Genomic DNA, 19218 nt, shown 5'->3' with positions numbered 1-19218 from the left:
TAACAGCATCATCTCAACATGCCCCTGCTGAGGGCTTACTAGGTCCAGATCTCTGCCCAGTGTAATCAGTGTAAGTGAAATGCCTACACTGTGACTCTGAGGCATCTCAGTTTCTTCCTGACATTTGAATTTGACTCCTTGATCAGGAATCTTTCTAAGTTGAAGTTAGAACTAAATTACTGTGCGTGGACCAGATCAAACCAATGAGATCACAAGATATCATGTAGGGCTACGTCCAGACAAGGAGGCTGCCCTCAGCTCAGCTGAGGCCCTGACAGGGTCCCACACTGTGGGGTGGCCCCAGCAGGAACTGCTGTGGGTTCTCGCCCAGGTGTCTGCTACCTAGGGAACGCCACATCCTCAGCCCTTCTAGTTCAGTCCTAGGAGGCCTGCTGAATTGTCTTTCTTCTATTGCTCACCCCTTTTCTCTCCTTGTGAGTAACTGATGATCAGGCCTGAGAGTCCAGACCTACATCAAGTCATGGCATGTGAAATCCCCCCTCATAGCAGTTAAAAGGGAAGGCTTAAAAAACATTACCAAAGCATTGCCAACCTTGAATTTATAAAACCAGGTGATTGTGTGTATAAATACATATATGGGTCTATGGATGTACCCCCATGGTGGCTTCTGTCCAGCACGTGGGGGTACATCCATAGACCTATATACGTATTTACACACACATGTGGATTCCCTAAGAAAAATACAAATTGCCTTCTTTACTTTTACACAGAGGGAGATTTAAAAAATTGTATTTAATAAAAGTAAAGTAAAAATAAATTTTAAAAAACCTCCCAAATTCTTATTTATATTATTCTAGGAAGGAATAAAGAAAAACGGATGAAATAAGAAAGGGGCAAAGAAAAAAGAAACTACATCCAGATGTACAAATGAAGTGCTTCAGCAAAAATCAACGTGAGAACACAAGGCCCCGTCTCACCTCCTCAAAGTCATCGCTGACCCACAGGGGGATGGGGGTACCCCAGTATCTGTTTCTGGAAATCGCCCAGTCACGTGCATCTTTCAGCCAATTTCCAAATCGCTTTTCTCGCACAAACTCTGGGACCCTACAATAAACAGGTCAGACAGTCAACGCCTGAGAACATCAGTAAGCAAATCTGTAAATCAGATCTGCATAAATCTTTGCAAAAGCTCTGTGGACCTGCTGCCCTAGAGATGCTACGCTCACTCCTAGGAGGACGTGCTCTGTGTGGACAGCACAGGACACTCACGGTGCTGCACCTATCATGAATTCACCCCGGAGATGCTCTGTAACAGGAACCCCACAGCGCACGTGCTTCCCTGCACTGCCCCCAGCTCGGGGATGGCAGCAGCCCTCGACCAGTCACCGTGATGCCAACCACCCTGGCCTCACTCCGACCTAGTCTTCGGGGCGTCCACACGATACTGCTGTTACCGACACTCATTAGCATGGGCTCCCAGCACCCACACAACAGGCTGGGCTATGGATGGCTGATCCGGAGCCACCTCCTGAGGCTCATGGTGGGGTGTCTCCTGCCATTGCACTCTAAGCTCTGGCAATGAGGTAATTCCTTAGAATACAGCTTCTCACCTAACCGCCTCAGCCTACGCCATCCCTCCATCATGATAACCTTCACCCTGCAGCCTCCCCTCCTCTCCTCTCCCCACCAAGCTTAGTCAATCCCATGGCTCCTTATACCCTGAAGTCCAGCTCGGCAGGAAATCTTCCTAAGCAGTAGGCTGGTTAGGGCACCCCTGGCCCCACACATCCTGTTCTCAAGCACCCCAGTTGCGCCTGGTATTACAAAGGTCGGTTTATAGGTCTGCACCCTCATGAGGCCACAGCCCAACAGCCCATACCCAGCACTTCACACAGTAGGGCAACTGAAGAGCTTCCTAGGAATAAAAATGAAAAACTGCTTTCTTTTGGAGAAATCAGGGTCAATTTGCTAGAAAGTACAAAAAGCTTGTTCATGGGGCACCTGTGTGGCTCAGCTGGTTGAGTGTCAGCTCAAGTCATGATCTCAGGTTGTGACATTAAGCCGTGCTCAGTGTGGAGTCTCCTTAAGATTCTTTCTCTCCTCCCTTTTTTCCTCCCCACCCCCTGCTCATGTGTGCACATGCTCTCTCTCTCTCTCTCAAAGCTATAGTTCATAGTAGTTCATAATCCTTTCCTTTTACTACCCTGAGATTCTCCCCATTCTTCCAAAATGAAATGCAGTTTTTAAGTCAGGTTGGGTTCTTGTGGAAGTAAGAAATAGAGATCGCCCTCAGAGCTTGGTGAAAAACAGTGTTCCATAATGCACAGATTCAGCCCGACTTTATTCAGCCTTACAGGCTGCAGTAACACCTCCTTGCAGGTCACATACTAGCTGAGCAAGGCTTCCGTCCCACCAGTGCTCACTGGCACGGTCTACGAACTCAGTACGCATCAAAAGCAGGAAGCACATATAGCTCTGTAGGTAGAGTCAAAAATAAACATTTATCCTGAAAATGACTATTATCTAAGGCTAACAGAAAGGCAAAATGCTCTCTCCATTTGCCTTATCTTAGGAAGGATGCGACTTCCTTTAATATTATTTAAATTAATCTGTGGTCCTGAAAACACAGACTAAAAGAGAGCTATCAGAATTATTACAATCTGGGAGAAGTGTGAGCACATGACACAGCACCCTGTGAGGACACTCGGGCCTGCTCACCAGTAACACAGGTCGTTGTTCCGCCGGAGCTGGTCCACCATGTGCTCCACCCGCACGAACCAGCTGGGCACGGCTTTGTAAATCAGGGGAGTGTCTGACCTGGGGAAGCAAAAATGCAACACGTGGCTGGTCAGACCGAGGTATCAAGGCACCCACGGTGAGAGCAACTTTTAGTCTCTTACTGACATCACCCCCATCTACTTGGCCTTCTGCTAAAACTCCTTTTCTTTCTTTTTTTTTTTTTTTAACAAACATTAATGCCTTGTCCTTGGTCCTGAAGGTAAAAGCTTTAAAGAACAAGAAAAAAAATATGGTTCTGCTGGTGTGTGACAGCTGTCTAAGAAATGACAGCAGCTTCAGCAAAGAGGCAATGTGGGAACAGACTTGATGGCACTGAACAATTCCAATTCCATGCACATCTTCACAGCACGATCTTGTATTCTAACTTGTGTCATCCTCTATCTCTCCCCAAGTTCCACTGGGAAATTTTAGAGATATGTCTCATTTTAAAGAAATGTGGCCCTGACACAAAACATCTGTACATGTCGGTATTTCTCAGACAAGTGCGGAGGAAAAGAGGAACTATACGAGAGGAATGGAATTCAAGAGGGCAGTTTCCCCACACTAACTGTAAAGCTTACAAATGAGAGGGGGACCGCAGACTGTGGAACGGGCACACATGCTACATGGCCCCCACAGGCTAGAAGCTCGAGCTGGAAGTCTTCACTTTTTCTCACCTCCAGCAGAAGGGGTAACTGTGAGTGAAGGTGCTGGAGACAAGAAGTCGGCCTTTCTCCTTCAGAGTCCTGATGATGTTTTTGTCAGCATCCTGTTTAAAAAATAAAAATCTAGCCACTAAAATATCCTGCAATACTTGGTAACACCCAAGAATTACGTATATCACTGCAATCTGGTATTTTAATATCTAATAGGCAAAAATAACACATGTAAGGGTGCCTGGGTGGCTCAGTCATGAAGTGGCCGCCTTCAGCTCAGGTCATGATCCCAGGGTCCTGATATCAAGCCCCGCATCAGGCGCCCTGCCCACTCCCCCTGCTTGTATTCCCTCTCTCACTGTATCTCTCTCTCTCTGTCAAAAAAACAAAAACAAAAACAAAAAAAACCCACATGTATTGTAAAATACACTCTGTCCACAACTGAGGCACAGTCTAACCTTAGGTATCTTACTGAGCACTTCCAGACCACGTGAGGTAGTGAAGTGTTCCGCCAGCGACAACGGCCCTGAAGCCTCAGCACTGCTTTAGGAGTTACCAGTCAATGCTCAGTTCAAAGGACTCCTGCCTGGAAAACTAGCATGCTTCCTCTGAAGATACTAGACCCTTAGAACGTGGCTGCTAATATCTATCTTTTTCTGGTTTGTGCTGAAACCAAACCAAACCAACTTCCTGGAAAAAAAATCCAGATATGGAAGCTATTTAATAAAAAGCTGCTTAAAGAAAGAAGTGTGATGAAACCCACACCTTTCTCTGTCACAGAGACACAGACCTTCACATACTGTCCTGTGAAATCCGTCACTTCTGCCGTGAAACAGCCTGAAGCATCCACAGGGCAAACGGGAGGAGAGTCTTTCTGAATGATGTTGAAGTCCATACAGACCCGGTAGTCGTCCTGGGGACAAGGGGAACGAAAGAGGTTGAGTGTGTACCAGATAGGAGTGTGGGAGGTGACAGATTTACAAGAGAACGCTTCAGTATTCTGACACCTAAGTGCAATGGGCTTTAATTATCTTCTCAGCTGAAGTTAACTCAGGACCATTTAGAGAATCCCAGAGCCTTGTAGCTGGACAGGGATTACATCCTCTTCCCAGCCGTTACTGCACACACCCCTGCATACAGGACGGTACCCACTAAAGAAGGAGGAAGATGACACACATGTATCCCTCATGAACACAGACACAAAAATACCCAACAAACTCCACTCGACACTACAGTAAAAGAAATCATTAACCACGATCAAGTAGGATTCACTCTGGGCATGTAAGGATGGTTCAGTATCCACAAATCAATCAACGTGCTATATCACATTAACAAAACGAAGGGTAAAAACTCTATGATCCTCTCAATAGATGCAGAAAAGCACTGGACAAAATTCAACACCCACTTGTGAAAAAAACTCAACAAAGTGGGTTCAGAGGGAACATACCTCAACATAATTGAAGCCATATATGAAAAACCCATAGCTAACACCACACTAAATGGTGAAAAAAATTGACAGCTTTTACTCCATAGCCAGGAACAAGACAAGGATGTCCATTCTCACCACTTTTAGTCAACATAGTACCAGAAGTTCTAGCCAGAGTAGTCAGACAACAAAAACAAATGAGACATCCATTCTGGTAAGGAAAAAGCTGGGCTGCCACTTGGCCGATGACATGATGACTATATATAGAAAACTCTAAAAACTCCACCAGGAAACTATTAGAACAAATAAAATCAGCAAAATCAGATTTTGCAGGATGCAAAATCAACATACAGAAATCTGATGTGTTTCTATATACTAATAACGGAATAGCAGAAAGAGAAATTAAGGAAACAATCCTATTTACAATTGCACCAAAAGTAACAAAATACCTAAGAATAAACTTAACCAAGGAAGTAAAGACCTGTACTCTGAAAACTGTAAAATATTGATAAAAGAAATTGAAGATGACAAAGAAATGGAAAGACATTCCATGCTCATGGACTGAAAGAATGAAATTCTTAAAATGTCCATACTACCCAAAACAATGGACAGAGTTCATGCAATCCCTATCAAAAAGCCAACAGCACTTTTCATAGAACTAGAACAAATAATACTAAAATTTGCTTGAACCATGAAAGATTCCGAATGCCCGAAGCAATCTTAAGAACAAAGCTAGAGGGTGACTGGGTGGCTCAGTGGGTTAAGCCTCTGCCTTCGGCTCAGGTCATGATCTCAGGGTCCTGGGATCAAGCCCCACATCGGGCTCTCTGCTCAACAGGGAGCCTGCTTCCTCCCTCTCTCTCTGCCTGCCTCTCTGCCTGCTTCTGATCTGTCTGTCAAAATAATAAAAAAAAATCTTAAAAAAAAAAAAAAAAAAGAACAAAGCTGGAGGTATCACAATCCTAGATTTCAAGGTATCCTACAAAGTTATAGCAGTCAAGACTGGAACAGAATAGAGAGCCCAGAAATAAACCCATGCTTATCTGGTCAGTTAAACTACTACAAAGCGGGAAAGAATATACAATGGGGAAAAGACAGTCTCTTTAATAAGCAATGTTGGAAAAACTGGACAGCTACATGCAAAAGACTGAAACTGGACCTCTATCTTATACCACACACAAAAATAAAGTCAGAATGGATGAAAGACCTAAATGGGAGACCTGAAACCATAAAACTCCTAAAAGAAAACAGAGAGAGTAATCTCTTGAACAGCGGCCACAGCATATATATGGCTATGTCTCCCCAGGGAGGGGATTCAAAATTAAAATAAACTACAAGACTATACCACAATTAAAAACCTCTGCACAGCGAAGGAAATCATCAACAAAATAGAAGGCAACCTACTGAATGGAGGGAGATATCTGCAAATGACCTATCTGATAAAGGGTAAATATCCAAAATATATAAAGAACTTACACAACTCAACACCAAAAAGCAAACAGTCCTACTAAAAAATGGGCAGAGGACCGTAAGAGACATTTTTTCAAAGAAGACAGCAATGTTAACTGAGATGTGAAAATATACCCAACATCACTCATCAGGGAAACGCAAATCTAAATGAGTATCAACTCACACCTGTCAGGTAGGCTAGAATCAAAAATACAAGAAACAAAAAGTGCTGGCGAAGATGTGGAGAAAAAGGGACCATTGTGCACTGTCAGTGGGAATGTAAATTGGTGCAATCTCTTTAGAAAACAGTATGGAGATTCCTCAAAAATTAGAAATAGAAGCATCATATGGCTCAACAAATCCAGGCCTGGCTAGTCACCCGAAGAAAATGAAAACACTAATTCAAAAATATATATGTGTCCCTGTGTTTACTGCAGCATTATTTACAAGAGCCATGATATGGAAGCCACTCACATGTCCAGGAGATGAGAGGACAGAGAAGATGTGATGCCTACCATGGAGTCTCACTCAGCCATTAAAGAATGAGATCTTACCATTCCTGACAACACAGATGGAACCAGAGGGTATTATGCTAAGTGAAATAAATCAGACAAAGACAAATAACATATGATTTCATTCTTATGTGGCACCTAAAAAAACAAACAAAAAACCCAAACATACCTAGTTTATGACAAATACATTTTTTGACTTTTGTTTTTAATTTATTTTTTATTTTTATTTTTTATAAACATATATTTTTATCCCCAGGGGTACAGGTCTGTGAATCGCCAGGTTTACATACTTCACGCACTCACCCCAGCACATACCCTCCCCAATGTCCATAACCCCACCCCTCTCACAACCCCCCTCCCCCCAGCAACGCTGCTTGTTTTGTGAGACTATGAGTCACTTATGGTTTGTCTTCCTCCCAATCCCATCTTGTTTCATTTATTCTTCTCCTACCCCCTTAACCCCCCATGTTGCATCTCCACTTCCTCATATCAGGGAGATCATATATGATAGTTGTCTTTCTCCGATTGACTTACTTCGCTAAGCATGATACCCTCTAGCTCCATCCACGTTGTCACAAATGACAAGATTTCATTTCTTTTGATGGCTGCATAGTATTCCACTGTGTATATATACCACATCTTTATCCACTCATCTGTTGATGGACATCTAGGTTCTTTCCATAGTTTGGCTATTTTGGACATCGCTGCTATAAACATTCGGGTGCACGTGCCCTTTTGGATCACTACGTTTGTATCTTTAGGGTAAATACCCAGTAGTGCAATTGCTGGGTCATAGGGTAGTTCTATTTTCAACATTTTGAGGAACCTCCATGCTGTTTTCCAGAGTGGTTGCACCAGCTTGCATTCCCACCAACAGTGTAGGAGGGTTCCCCTTTCTCCACATCCTCGCCAGCATCTGTCATTTCCTGACTTGTTAATTTCAGCCATTCTGACTGGTGTGAGGTGGTATCTCATTGTGGTTTTGATTTGTATTTCCCTGATGCCGAGTGATATGGAGCACTTTTTCATGTATGACAAATACATTTTAATGGGAAAACCTAAACCACAATTCAAAACCAAGAAGTTTTCTTTTTATTATTTATTATCAGTACAGGACTCATACCAGTTGACCCTAAAATTATTATGAATAACTAAAACTGGACTAGTTCTTGAAACCCAGTAAACAGCATTATGAAGACTGCTTCCATCATACTGAGTACTGACCAGGTATTAGGTGACACTAAGGAAGCATTAACTTTATTGGGTACAACAGTGGGATGGTGGCAATATTAAAAATAAAGGGCCATATCAGTCACAGTTGTGTAGGGAAATATCTGCAGATGAAGAAAAGGATGTTGAGGATTTGTTTCAAAATCCTCAAGCCAAAGCGGAGAAGGTGTGGGGGAAGAGGACAAGGTAGAAGATAGAAGAAACGGACATCCCAAATGTTGATAATTAATGCAGCTGGATGTCATGAACATCAGGATTTTTTTTTTTTAAGATTTTATTTATTTATTTGACAGAGAGATCACAAGTAGGCAGAGAGGCAGGCAGAGAAAGAGGAGGAAGCAGGCCCCCTGCTGAGCAGAGAGCCCGGTGAGGGGCTCGATCCCAGGATCATGACCTGAGCCGAAGGCAGAGGCTTTAACCCACTGAGCCACCCAGGCGCCCTGTGAACATCAGGATTTATTTATTTATTTATTATCATTATTTTTAAAGATTTTATTTATTTATTTGACACAGAGAGAGATTACAAGTAGGCAGAGAGACAGGCGGTAGGGGGGAGCAGGCTTCTCGCTGAGCAGAGAGCCCGATGCGGGGCTCGATCCCAGGACCCTGAGATCATGACCTGAGCTGAAGGCAGGTGCTTAAACCACTGAGCCACCCAGGCGTCCCCAGGATTTATTTTAATACCTCTTTACATCTGTGTATATTTGAAGAGTCCTATAATAAAAATCTCTGCAGAGGTTAAGCGCGAAAGCAAAATGAATGGAGACAGACTCACTTCACTCCCACTGACAGAACGATCAAGCCTCTGTCCCCAGTGGGTGTTTTGTTCATACACAAATGACAACAACAGCATTTTTAGAAAATTTTTAGAAATGTTTGCATTTTTAGAAAAATTACTCTGGGAAAAATTTAAAATTAGCCACACCATACAGCTTTGAGGAGGTCAAGTTCTGCTCTCACCACGGCACTTACTGGAGAGCACCCTGGAGGTGTGGCACCCCACTGCACTCTGATGATCACAGGGCCTATGTGAGTCGATGCCCTTTTCAGAACTCACAGAACTGCACACCGAAAAGAGCAAAGTGCACAGAGAGTAAATTATGAATGAACGGAAACAAAATGCCCAGCAACACCCAGGATTCAGCTCGCCATTTTCAGAGATCAGCTCAGAATTAAAGGAAATTGCAGATTTAAGCTTGATAAACCATCTTTGGGGGCAGTAAGCCTGAAGAGTAGGGCCAGTGTGCCCAAGAACAAGGTGCATCTCTCACACACACACACACACACACACACACGACTCAGTGGCCACAACGCTCCCTTCCCATAGACACGATTGCAAGACTTCTAGTACTCACAGCACCGAAGTAAGGAGCCTGGTGCACCACTCCTGTGCCCTCCTCCTCCCGCACGTAGTTGTCAGCAAGTACCGTGAAAGCACCATTCTCCTTGCACTGGAACAGAAAAGTCAGCAGGCACAGTGAATGAAACACTGCCACGTCATTCATCAATTTTGTAACAGCATATGATAAGAACCTGAAAAAAAACTTTTTTTTTTTAAATTTTAAATAAAGCTAGTCTCGGGGCACCTGGGTGGCTCAGTGGGTTAAAGCCTCTGCCTTCAGCTCGGGTCATGATCTTGGGGTCCTGGGATCAAGCCCCGCATTGGGCTCTCTGCTCAGCGGGGAGCCTGCTTTCCTCTGTCTCTGCCTACTTGTGATCTCTGTCCGTCAAATAAATAAATAAAATCTTAAAAAAAAAAAAAAAAAAAAAGCTAGTCTCCTTAAAAAAAAAAAAAATTTTTTTTTAAAGTAGTCTCTTTACCTAATATGGAGCTCGAATTCCAGACCCCAAGAGGCACACACACTCTAACCACTGAGCCAGTCAAACGCCCCTGAAAAAACTCTTCACATGCACAATTCTTTTCAGAAAGAGGACAGAATAATTCAGATTGGGAAGAAATATGCTCTTTTCTATGAATAATCTCTCTCTTAGAAATGAAATAATTACCTGAAGGCTTGAAAATGTCTAACTTTCTTAGTCATAAAACTGGGCTTAATTAGTTCTTTCCAACCTCCCAGCCCTGCCCTTACTCCCTGCATGCAGCTTCTCATGTAGCCTCAGAATATGTCCCCTCACCCACCACACCTCTGGAGTGCTGCTCCCAGTCACCTTCCTGTCAGCCCTCCTACAAAGGCAAACCACAAAAAATCTGGAATGGGGGCCCAGAGTGACAAGTTCTAGTTAAAGGCGCTCCACACACTGTAGAGAAACATTGTTAAAAAGTCAGGTTACTACATAAAATGCTGCAGACCTACTTCTACCTTCATCTCTATCTCTTTGCACACACTGATTCAGCTAAACTGACCCTTTGCTTTCTTTTCTTTCTGCTTCTGCAAAATGTACTTTCAGAAATGATTTTTTTTTCCAAAAATGATTTTCATACTTAATCACATTTAATCCAATGATCTTATGAAAAAGGCACATAGTATTCCTATGTTTCTTTTATTCCCCAAAGATTTTATTTATTTGAAAGAAAGGGAGAGAGAAAGGGAAAGAGAAAGAACAGTGCGGGGGGTGGCATAGGAGTAGAGGGAGAGGGAGAAGCAGAATCCCCGCTTAGCAGGGAGTCCGACAGGGGCTCAATTCCAGGACCTTGGGATCATGACCTGAGCTGAAGGCAGATGCTTTAACCAACTGAGCCACCCAGGCGCCCCTAGTGAGAGTTTGAAGACAAAAAAAAAAGAAAAAAAAAAGTAAAATATGTTAAGATGTACAAGAGAAGAATGGAACAATGACATTTTTCAGGAGAAACCAGAGGCATTTCAAAAAAATGTTTTTTCAGATGGTATCTGAATTCAGCTTTGAAGAGTGGGTTGTACATCTGACTTTAAAGAAAGGCAAGGAATTTTTTAAACAGGAGGAAAACATAGTGAAAACAAAGGCAGGGAAGGAGGAAAAGCAGTAAAGGAGATGTTTAAAGCAACATTAGAGGATGTGGTTAGGAAGTAGTCAGGCCAAGCGGAGTAAGCTTGAGAGGAGTATGGGGGCAAGCTGATGCAGGCGCACAGGGAGGAGGAAGGTCTTTACAGCTAACACTTGAACAACACAGATTGAGGGTCTACTTAAACATTTTTCTCCCTAAGAGTGGAAAGCAAAAGCCACAAGGTGTTTATTTTCAACTGCCCGCCCCAGTCTCCAGGAGACTGAATTAAAGGTGACTGGTACAGAAATGACACCTGCTGCCCTGAGTACCCAGGGAACCTGCCGAGGCTGTTGTCAGTCCCCTGGGGCCCTGGGGCCAGGCAGTGCTGCAGGTCCTATGGTGACAGGGTGGTGGGGTCCAGCACCCAGGGCTGGCAGACAGGAGGCTGGGCCACAGAAGGCCCAAAGAGCAGGGACAGCGCTGGCACTCCTGCTCCCAGCCCTCTGGGAACCGGGCTCCGGGACTGCATCAGGACAGCTGTGGCCTGAAGCCTGCTCTGGTTGGGCTCAGACTCCTCCCTTAAAGGCACCCAGCCCACGTGTGGCAACAGCTGCTGATGGCCATGGGGCAGCTGCCCTATGTCTCCAGGCCTGCTGGGGAGCCACTAGAGCTGGTGACCCAAAGCCAAAAGGCGTAGGACATCGCCTTCCTGGTGGGCAACCACTCCTGCCTGGCCCACCAATATGTGGATTTTTTTTTTCTTTTTTAGTGAGGAAGTTTTCTTTATTCCTTGTTTTCTAAGAGACTTAAACACAGGGAAGCTGAGTTTTATTAAAGGCTTTTCAGTACTTGCTGAGGTGCTGCTTTTCTCCTTTAGCCTATTAAAATGTAGTTCATACTACATTACAGATCACTGAGTGTGATTCTGTAAAAATTCCTACTTCTCTACACTATGCTGCAATTTTTGTATATGCCACATTCAACCTGGCAATTATTCTTGGAAGTGCCACATCTATACTCAGACTATAAATTAATTGGTATTTATACACACATGTTAACTTTTCCAAGTTTATGTATCATGGTTCTGCTAATCTCATAATATGGAAAGTTGACTTTTTCTATTCTAGGACAGTATAAGACATGCTAGGACTTTGTACTTTGTGTCTTTTTGTAAAGAAAAACTTTTCATATATACTTAATGGTTGGGAAAACAAAGTGTTCAGAACTGTTTAAAACACCAAGAAGCTTTTTTCAATAAATGTATGTATACTACTAAAAATACTATTACATATTTTCTCTTCCTTACGATTTTCTTAATATTTTTTTTTCCTCTATCTTAATTTAAGAATATAGTATATAACAGGGGTGCCTGGGTGGCTCAGTGGGCTAAAGCCTCTGCCTTTGGCTCGGCTCATGATCCTGGGGTCATGATGCCGGGGTCCTGGGATCGAGCCCCGCATCGGGCTTTTTGCTCAGCAGGGAGCCTGCTTCCCCTCTCTCTCTGCCTGCCTCTCTGCCCACTTGTGATTTCTCTCTCTGTCAAATAAATAAATAAAATCTTAAAAAAAAAAAAAGAATATAGTATATAACACACATAATATACAAACTATGTGTTAGCCGACTGTGTTATTGGTAAGGCTTCTGGGCAATAGTAGGCTATAGCAGCTATGTGTGGGGAAGTCAAGAGTCACTGTGCCAGGCAGTGCCACAGTACTTGGACGAAGAGAAACATGGGAAAACACTCAAGGAGCACAAAAATGAAGAGACAGATGTGAGCGATATTGTGGACAGAGCCCAAATGGCAGAGGTCATCTGCACTAACCAAACTCTATCCCTGAAGAGACGGGGATCAATGGGAAATTCCTGCAGACTCTATTCTTTTGATGATGGTGGTGGGCTTGCAACTATGGAATCTCTGTTGCCAGAAAATGAAAACTGCACAAAACAGCTCTGTGACTCTTAAGAAAACTAAGTTACCACATGTATGAACTTTGCCTTGGTAGCCAGGTTTTAGAACACCCGCCTCATCAGTTTCCTTGAAATGAACTCTGTTTATTGTTACACACAGGTTTTATTCTGAGCACTATCTTAAATTTGTTTAAAAAAACAAAAACAAAAACAAAAAAAACAGAACAAAACAAAACTAACAAAGAAATTAAAAAACCCAATAAATTTCCTAGATGATATGTAGACTATAAACAACAAAAATATACAAACTTATGTGCTTCCTTTTCTAACTTGAGAAAAGTATTAAAAACATTCCCATAGATTTTAATGATTAAACCAAGAAAGCAATACAAACACAATTTAACTTTGTTACTAAGACAGACTTTGGATCAGGACATCCACACAAGCCACAGGAAACCCACACAAGACACAGACACCTAATAAGCCACAGACAACCGTATAAGCCAGGCGCACCATACAAGCTATGGGACAGCAGTACAGCGACTCCCACTACAAGCATCATCACAGCACTCCGGTGACCCAGTACTTAGGTACGGAGTACCCGCGTGGTAGAGGTCCCTAAGCTCACCTGCACAAAATAGTCAAACAGGGGCCTGTACTTCTTGCCTTTGAGACAGGTACCAGGAAATCTAGAAAAAGGATAAAGGAAAACCCATAATTAGACTAAAATCCTCAAAGAAATGAAACTACAGACAATTAAGTCACAACTCCCTCCTGGTTTACCACTTGTTTCTCTAGTCGTTAATGCTGGAACGTGTGACGTGAATGTACTCAGTAGTATTAGCTGAACTTGAAAAACTGAGCTTTTGGGTAATAAAGTGTTTCACCTTTCAAAGTTAACACACACACATGCACGAATCAATAATTTTATATTCACCTTTCAAGGATCTCATAGTCACTCTCCAACTTATAGAGGGCTGATAATCTGGCTTCCATTAAAATGAGTAATTTTCCTCTGACAACATCTAGGAGAGCAAGGGGAAAAGTGGACTTCAGTGACATTCAGACTTCGGCAGAGTCTAGAAACTCACCAGCACATCCTCCCTTGCGGGGTCCCGTATCGCCGCACCCCATTTGCGCAGCAGTCACAAAAAAATGCACCAGGGCACCAACGCACACTGCTTTCCAGACCCAAAGAAAACAAAAACAGCACATGCACTTAACTGAACTTCTCTCCATTTTACATAAAGTAATCTTTATTTTCTCCAACCAGAGGTAATATATGGGAATGCTTAAAAACTGTAACATTAACAAATCAAGAAACTCCCTGAGTAAAAGTCCCCACTCATCTTGACACTATCATTTGAGTGTGGCCCTCCAGGTATTTTTTTCTGTGTATACTAACACAAATCTTATGTAAATGGCTACTTTAAAAAAAATAATAATTATGGGATATCAGTCAATACCGTTTTCAGTCTGTCTTTACATACTATATTGTGAACATCTTTCCATATATCAACACAGACTGTCCTTTCTCATTCTAAATAGCTGTACTGTACTCCATTCTGAAGAAGTGCAAGTCATTTTTAACCTATCAAATAATACTAGACATTGAAGTTGTTTTCAGATTGTTACTACTGTGAACATGTGGGTAATGAATACCATTGCATTTATCTTTGTACCCTTATTAGAGTGTTTCTGGAGGGTACTATTCTAGGAATAGAAAAGCTAAAATAGATGTATAAACATTTACAATTTAATAGCAAATGACAAATCGCCTCATAAAAAAGACTAAACTCCCACCTGTAAAGTATGACATACCAAAGGATTTTTTAAAAGTTTTTATTTAGGGGTGCCTGGGTGGCTCAGTGGGTTAAAGCCTCTGCCTTCAGCTCAGGTCATGATCCCAGGGTCCTGGGATTGAGCCCCACATCGGGCTCTCTGCTCAGCAGGGAGCCTGCTTCCTCCTCTCTCTGCCTGCCTCTCTGCCGACTTGTGATCTCTGTCTGTCAAATAAATAAATAAATAAATAATCTTTAAAAAAAAAAAAAAAAAGTTTTTATTTAAGTAATGTCTACACCCAACATGGGGCTTGAACTCATGTCCCTGAGATCAACAGCTGCATGCTCTTCCAACTGAGCCAGCCAGGCACACCTGATATACCCAAGGATTTGCTAGAGTCTATGATGTATATTCAGTTCACTGTAAGAAACATGAGAATCAACAGATCATTGAGAAGGCCTTTGCAATTCACTGAAAAGCTACTACAAACGACACTGCCACCCACCAGCTCTGGCTGCATCAGACCTTCACTGTCACCAGAGTCTACGTTTTCTGGATAAAACTCAGGACAAATGGCTCACTAGGTACCTGCATCGCATGCAGGCAGTGGATGGACAGGACTGAAGTCCTTCCACCTGATGGCCCCTCAGATTATCAGGCTCACTAGAAAATGAATGGCCACATCCCCAGGGAGACACAGGGAACTCTCGCCATGGGCCTGCCCCTGCCTGGAGAGGCTCTGTGCCCATGGCTGGGAACAGAAGAAACCAGCTGCTGATCCTAAATGCTCCTAAGGCACTTTTTTTTTTTTTTTTTTTTAAATTTGAGAGATAGAGCAGGAGAGAGGGGAGGGTCAGAGAAAGAGGCAGACACCCCGCTGAGCAAGGAGCCCGATGCAGGACTTGATCCTGGCATTCCAGGATCATGACTCGAGAGCTAAATGCAGTCACCCAACCAACTGAGCCACCCAGGAATCCCTCCCCAGGCACTTCTAAGTAGTAATAAAAACACCTATTTTCTGCACACCCCCTTCCCCCATTCCTTCCTTCGAGTCCTTTGCTTGCTTCACAAGCTGCTGTGTATCAAGTCACCTATCTTGTATGGTCATTTCTTTTCTGACTATGGCTTTCTTTTCTTTCCAGGGTTTCCCTTCCTTCTATAAACTACCCAAACCTGAAGGTAAGAATCTTCTTTTTTCACATAAATCTCTATGGAAAGAGCTTCATGAGGACTTTGGCTAACTCTCTACCAGGGACTATCTGAAAGGCACAGAACTCTCAAATTTTGGTACTGACTCTGTGACACAAGGACTTACAATAGATACATATTTCAGTCTTAGTCCCCATTCCTGGCAGAGCTCCTAAAACCTTGGACATTTCCTAACTGGTAACAGCCATAAAGGGGTCCTTTGTTATGCTAACGAGGGGACGTCTGGAAAGCCCCCAGGTCACCTAAGGATGGCTTTCAATCATCAAAAGCCAATGATTTAATGAATCCTGCCTAAGCAGTTGAGCCTCCATTACCCCCAAGGATGGGGTATGAAGTGCTTCCAGGTTAATGAATGCATCCACATGCTCTGAGGGCAGCCCACACCAGCTCCACGGGGGACAGAAGTCCTGTGCTCAGGACCACCTCGGCCTCACCCCATGTACTGCATTCCACCATTCACGTGTACCCTTTACATCCTTTCACAATAAACTGGTACAGTGTCTCTGAGCTATGAGCTGCTCTAGCAAACGAATTCAACTCGAGGAGGTCACAGGTCTGTCAGAAGCACAGGACTTGCAACTGCCATCTGCAGTGAGGCTGTAGGGGGTTGGGGGGGACCGCTTGCAGGACTGGGCCCTTAACCTGTGCCATCTGACGCTAGTGTCTGAATGAGTTCACTGGTTGGTGGGTTCCTGGCAACAATGAGAGGCCACCTCTCTGAATCTCCAGCTCCTCACCTGTAACAGGGGCATCACGTGTAAAAGTGTATTACAATCTGAAAATTGTAAGGTATCCTTTTTTTATATCTCTCTACTTCTAATATTTTTATGTGCATTACTTTTCAACCAAAAATGAAAAAAACCCACCTCTTGTAGAGATTTTCTATTTAAGCCTAACATTTTTTCAAAAACTTCTATTTTTAGGGGTGCTTGGGTGGCTCAGTCAGGTAAGCATCTGCTTTTGGGTTGGGTCACGGTCCCAGGGTCCTGGGATCAAGCCCTGAGTCAGGCTCCCTGCTTAGCGTGGAGCTTGCTTCTCCCTCTCACTCTGCCCCTCCCCACTGCTCATGTTCTCTCTCTTTCTCTCTCTCTCTCAAATAAATAAAATCTTAAGAAAACAAAAAAATGACAACAAACTTTTAGTTTTACACCAAAAGAAATGTAAGCTTTCATTCTATCCCAAAATAAGGTAAAGTGATCTTCTCTGTATCAGTCGTAAATAACCAGGCCCATACTTACCTTTAATCTTCACGTACTGCATGTCTGGATTAACACACAAGGCAAGGTTACTAGGTAGAGTCCAGGGAGTGGTTGTCCAAGCCACCAAAGACACATTTTCATCTTCCTCCAAAGGGAAAGTTACAAACACTGAAGGGTCTTGAACATCCTGAGATAAAATGAGATAGAACACCTTTTTATAAAATCCATAATAATAGGTGCAGAAGAAAAGGGAACTGATCCTAAAAAACAGATTTCCAGAATAAAAACCAGCTGCCATATTTATAAAAAGAAGATACAAAGCAAGAAATTCCAATTTAATTTCTCTATATTCTTGAAAAATGTTTTAACAATTTGGTAGTCATAAGTAAAACATTTTAAATGTATCAAGATGAATATGCATTAGAGGTTTCACTATTATAACGACCTACTTTTATAATAAATCCATAAAAAGTCAGCTCAACAAAATAATGCTTCCGAAAGGTAGAATGATTCTTTATTCTAAAATAAAAGAATGAATCATTTTTAAACACCGGGTACTTAAAACTGCAATATGCCAATATTAATTCAGTTCATTAAATAAAAAGTTGGTTCCAACTCTATGGCAACATGAAAATATCAAGGATTTAAAAATATTTAATAAATAGCTCCAAAGTAGAAAAACTCATCCCCTGACTCAGGCCAACTCACTGAGTTCTGAATAAAGTGCCCTGAGAAGGAGGAGCTCTGGAAACTTCACCTCATCCACACAGGGAACGTCAGGCACACCTGAAGGAGTGCTGGCCTGTGCGTCTGGAATGCCAGCATCAGGAATCCCAGACACTGAGGCGCTGCTCCAAGAAGGCTGGGCATGGAGCACCTGAACAAAAGACATACCCTACGATTCTCTTTTGCTGAAAATGACATCAGTGGGACCATTAACAGAATCAACCTACAGATTAGATGGTAACACTTCCCAATGTTGATTCCCTAACTTCAATTACTTAAGAGTATGGATTTTAAGAAATATGTACTTAAACCTTTAGAGGAAAAGGGACATGATGTCTACAACCTACTCTCAAAGGGCCCTGTTCTACTGCCATTTCCTAGAGGGAGAGCGGACAATGCGGATGTGGTCAAAGAGGGTGGCCATCAATTATGAACTTTTCAGTAAGTCTAAAATTATGTCAAAAGTTAGAAATAAAAACAAACCTTAGTTGCAGCCAACATAACTGTAGATTGGCTAAAAAAAAGACAGAAAATGCTAAGCGCTGACAAGAAAGCAGAGTACTCACTGGCTTGAGGGAGTACAGATTAGGACATCCAGAGTAGGAGGCAGCAAACCATGATGCACGGGCCAACTCTGGCCTCACCCGTGTTCTTATACCACAAGAACAAAGAATGGTTTTGACAGAGTTGAGTACTTGCAACAGAGAACATCCAGCCCACAGGGCCTAAAATACTATCTGGCACTTCACAGTTTGCCGACCCTGGTACCAGAGCTAAGTGTTAAGTACACCCTATGACTCAGTAATTCCACTTCTGGGTATGTAACCCATAGAAGATGTGTGTATGCATGCTCCCCACTTCTACAAAGTTCATAGTAGCACTACTGATCAGAGCCCCAAACTGGGAATCACCTAGATACGCATCAATGGTACAGTGGGTAAAGTAAGTGCCAGACAGTAATTAGAACGATGATCTACTACTACACACAACATGGATGACTTTTCACAAACATAACCTTGAGCAAGAGAGGCCAGGCACAATAAAGAATGTAGGGCACAATTCATGTATGTATAATACAATGTCTGAAAATTCAGATGACGTAAAAAAGATAAATACTTTTATATACCACAATTGGTTTACCTTTTAGAACAGAAACTCAGTTTACTTCTGCACAGCCTGCTCATCCCAAGAGAATGCACTTGTGTACTTACAGAAGAGGATACCCTCTAAAAGCTCTAGGAGCTCACAGCTAGTCTGGGGATCTAACATGTAGAAATCTAGAAGCCAAAGAAAACTGCAGCATAAGTACACAGGATTTATGTTCAAAAATGTTCTCAGCAACACTGTTTGCTACCATTCAAAACACCTGAAAATGTCTATCAAAAGAATGAATACGCTGCAATCGGTCATATCAAACACTGTACAGCAGATAAAAATTAACTCAAAACTACATGTGTCA

The 19218-nt window shown here is 42.7% G+C and overlaps 1 protein-coding gene across 4 annotated transcripts in view; it reads right to left on the bottom strand.

Annotated features, from left to right (window-relative positions):
- Positions 1–19218, bottom strand: part of IARS1 (isoleucyl-tRNA synthetase 1) — a 70876-nt gene that overhangs the window by 32821 nt on the left and 18837 nt on the right. For all 4 annotated transcript variants that reach the window (XM_032866475.1, XM_032866476.1, XM_032866473.1 and 1 more), the window contains exons 7-14: positions 17073–17220; positions 13781–13868; positions 13472–13532; positions 9368–9463; positions 4186–4308; positions 3417–3508; positions 2680–2778; positions 939–1065 (exon numbers count right to left, since the gene is read on the bottom strand). In XM_032866475.1, coding sequence (XP_032722366.1) covers positions 939–1065; positions 2680–2778; positions 3417–3508; positions 4186–4308; positions 9368–9463; positions 13472–13532; positions 13781–13868; positions 17073–17220 — 834 coding nt within the window. The remainder of the gene's footprint in view (positions 1–938; positions 1066–2679; positions 2779–3416; positions 3509–4185; positions 4309–9367; positions 9464–13471; positions 13533–13780; positions 13869–17072; positions 17221–19218) is intronic.

This window comes from Lontra canadensis, unplaced genomic scaffold (assembly GCF_010015895.1).
Source record: "Lontra canadensis isolate GAN:19392208 unplaced genomic scaffold, GSC_riverotter_1.0 scaffold31, whole genome shotgun sequence".
Classification (NCBI taxonomy): domain Eukaryota; kingdom Metazoa; phylum Chordata; class Mammalia; order Carnivora; family Mustelidae; genus Lontra; species Lontra canadensis.
The sequence above is the reverse complement of the archived record's forward strand: the minus strand, read 5'-3'. Positions and strand labels throughout refer to the sequence as shown.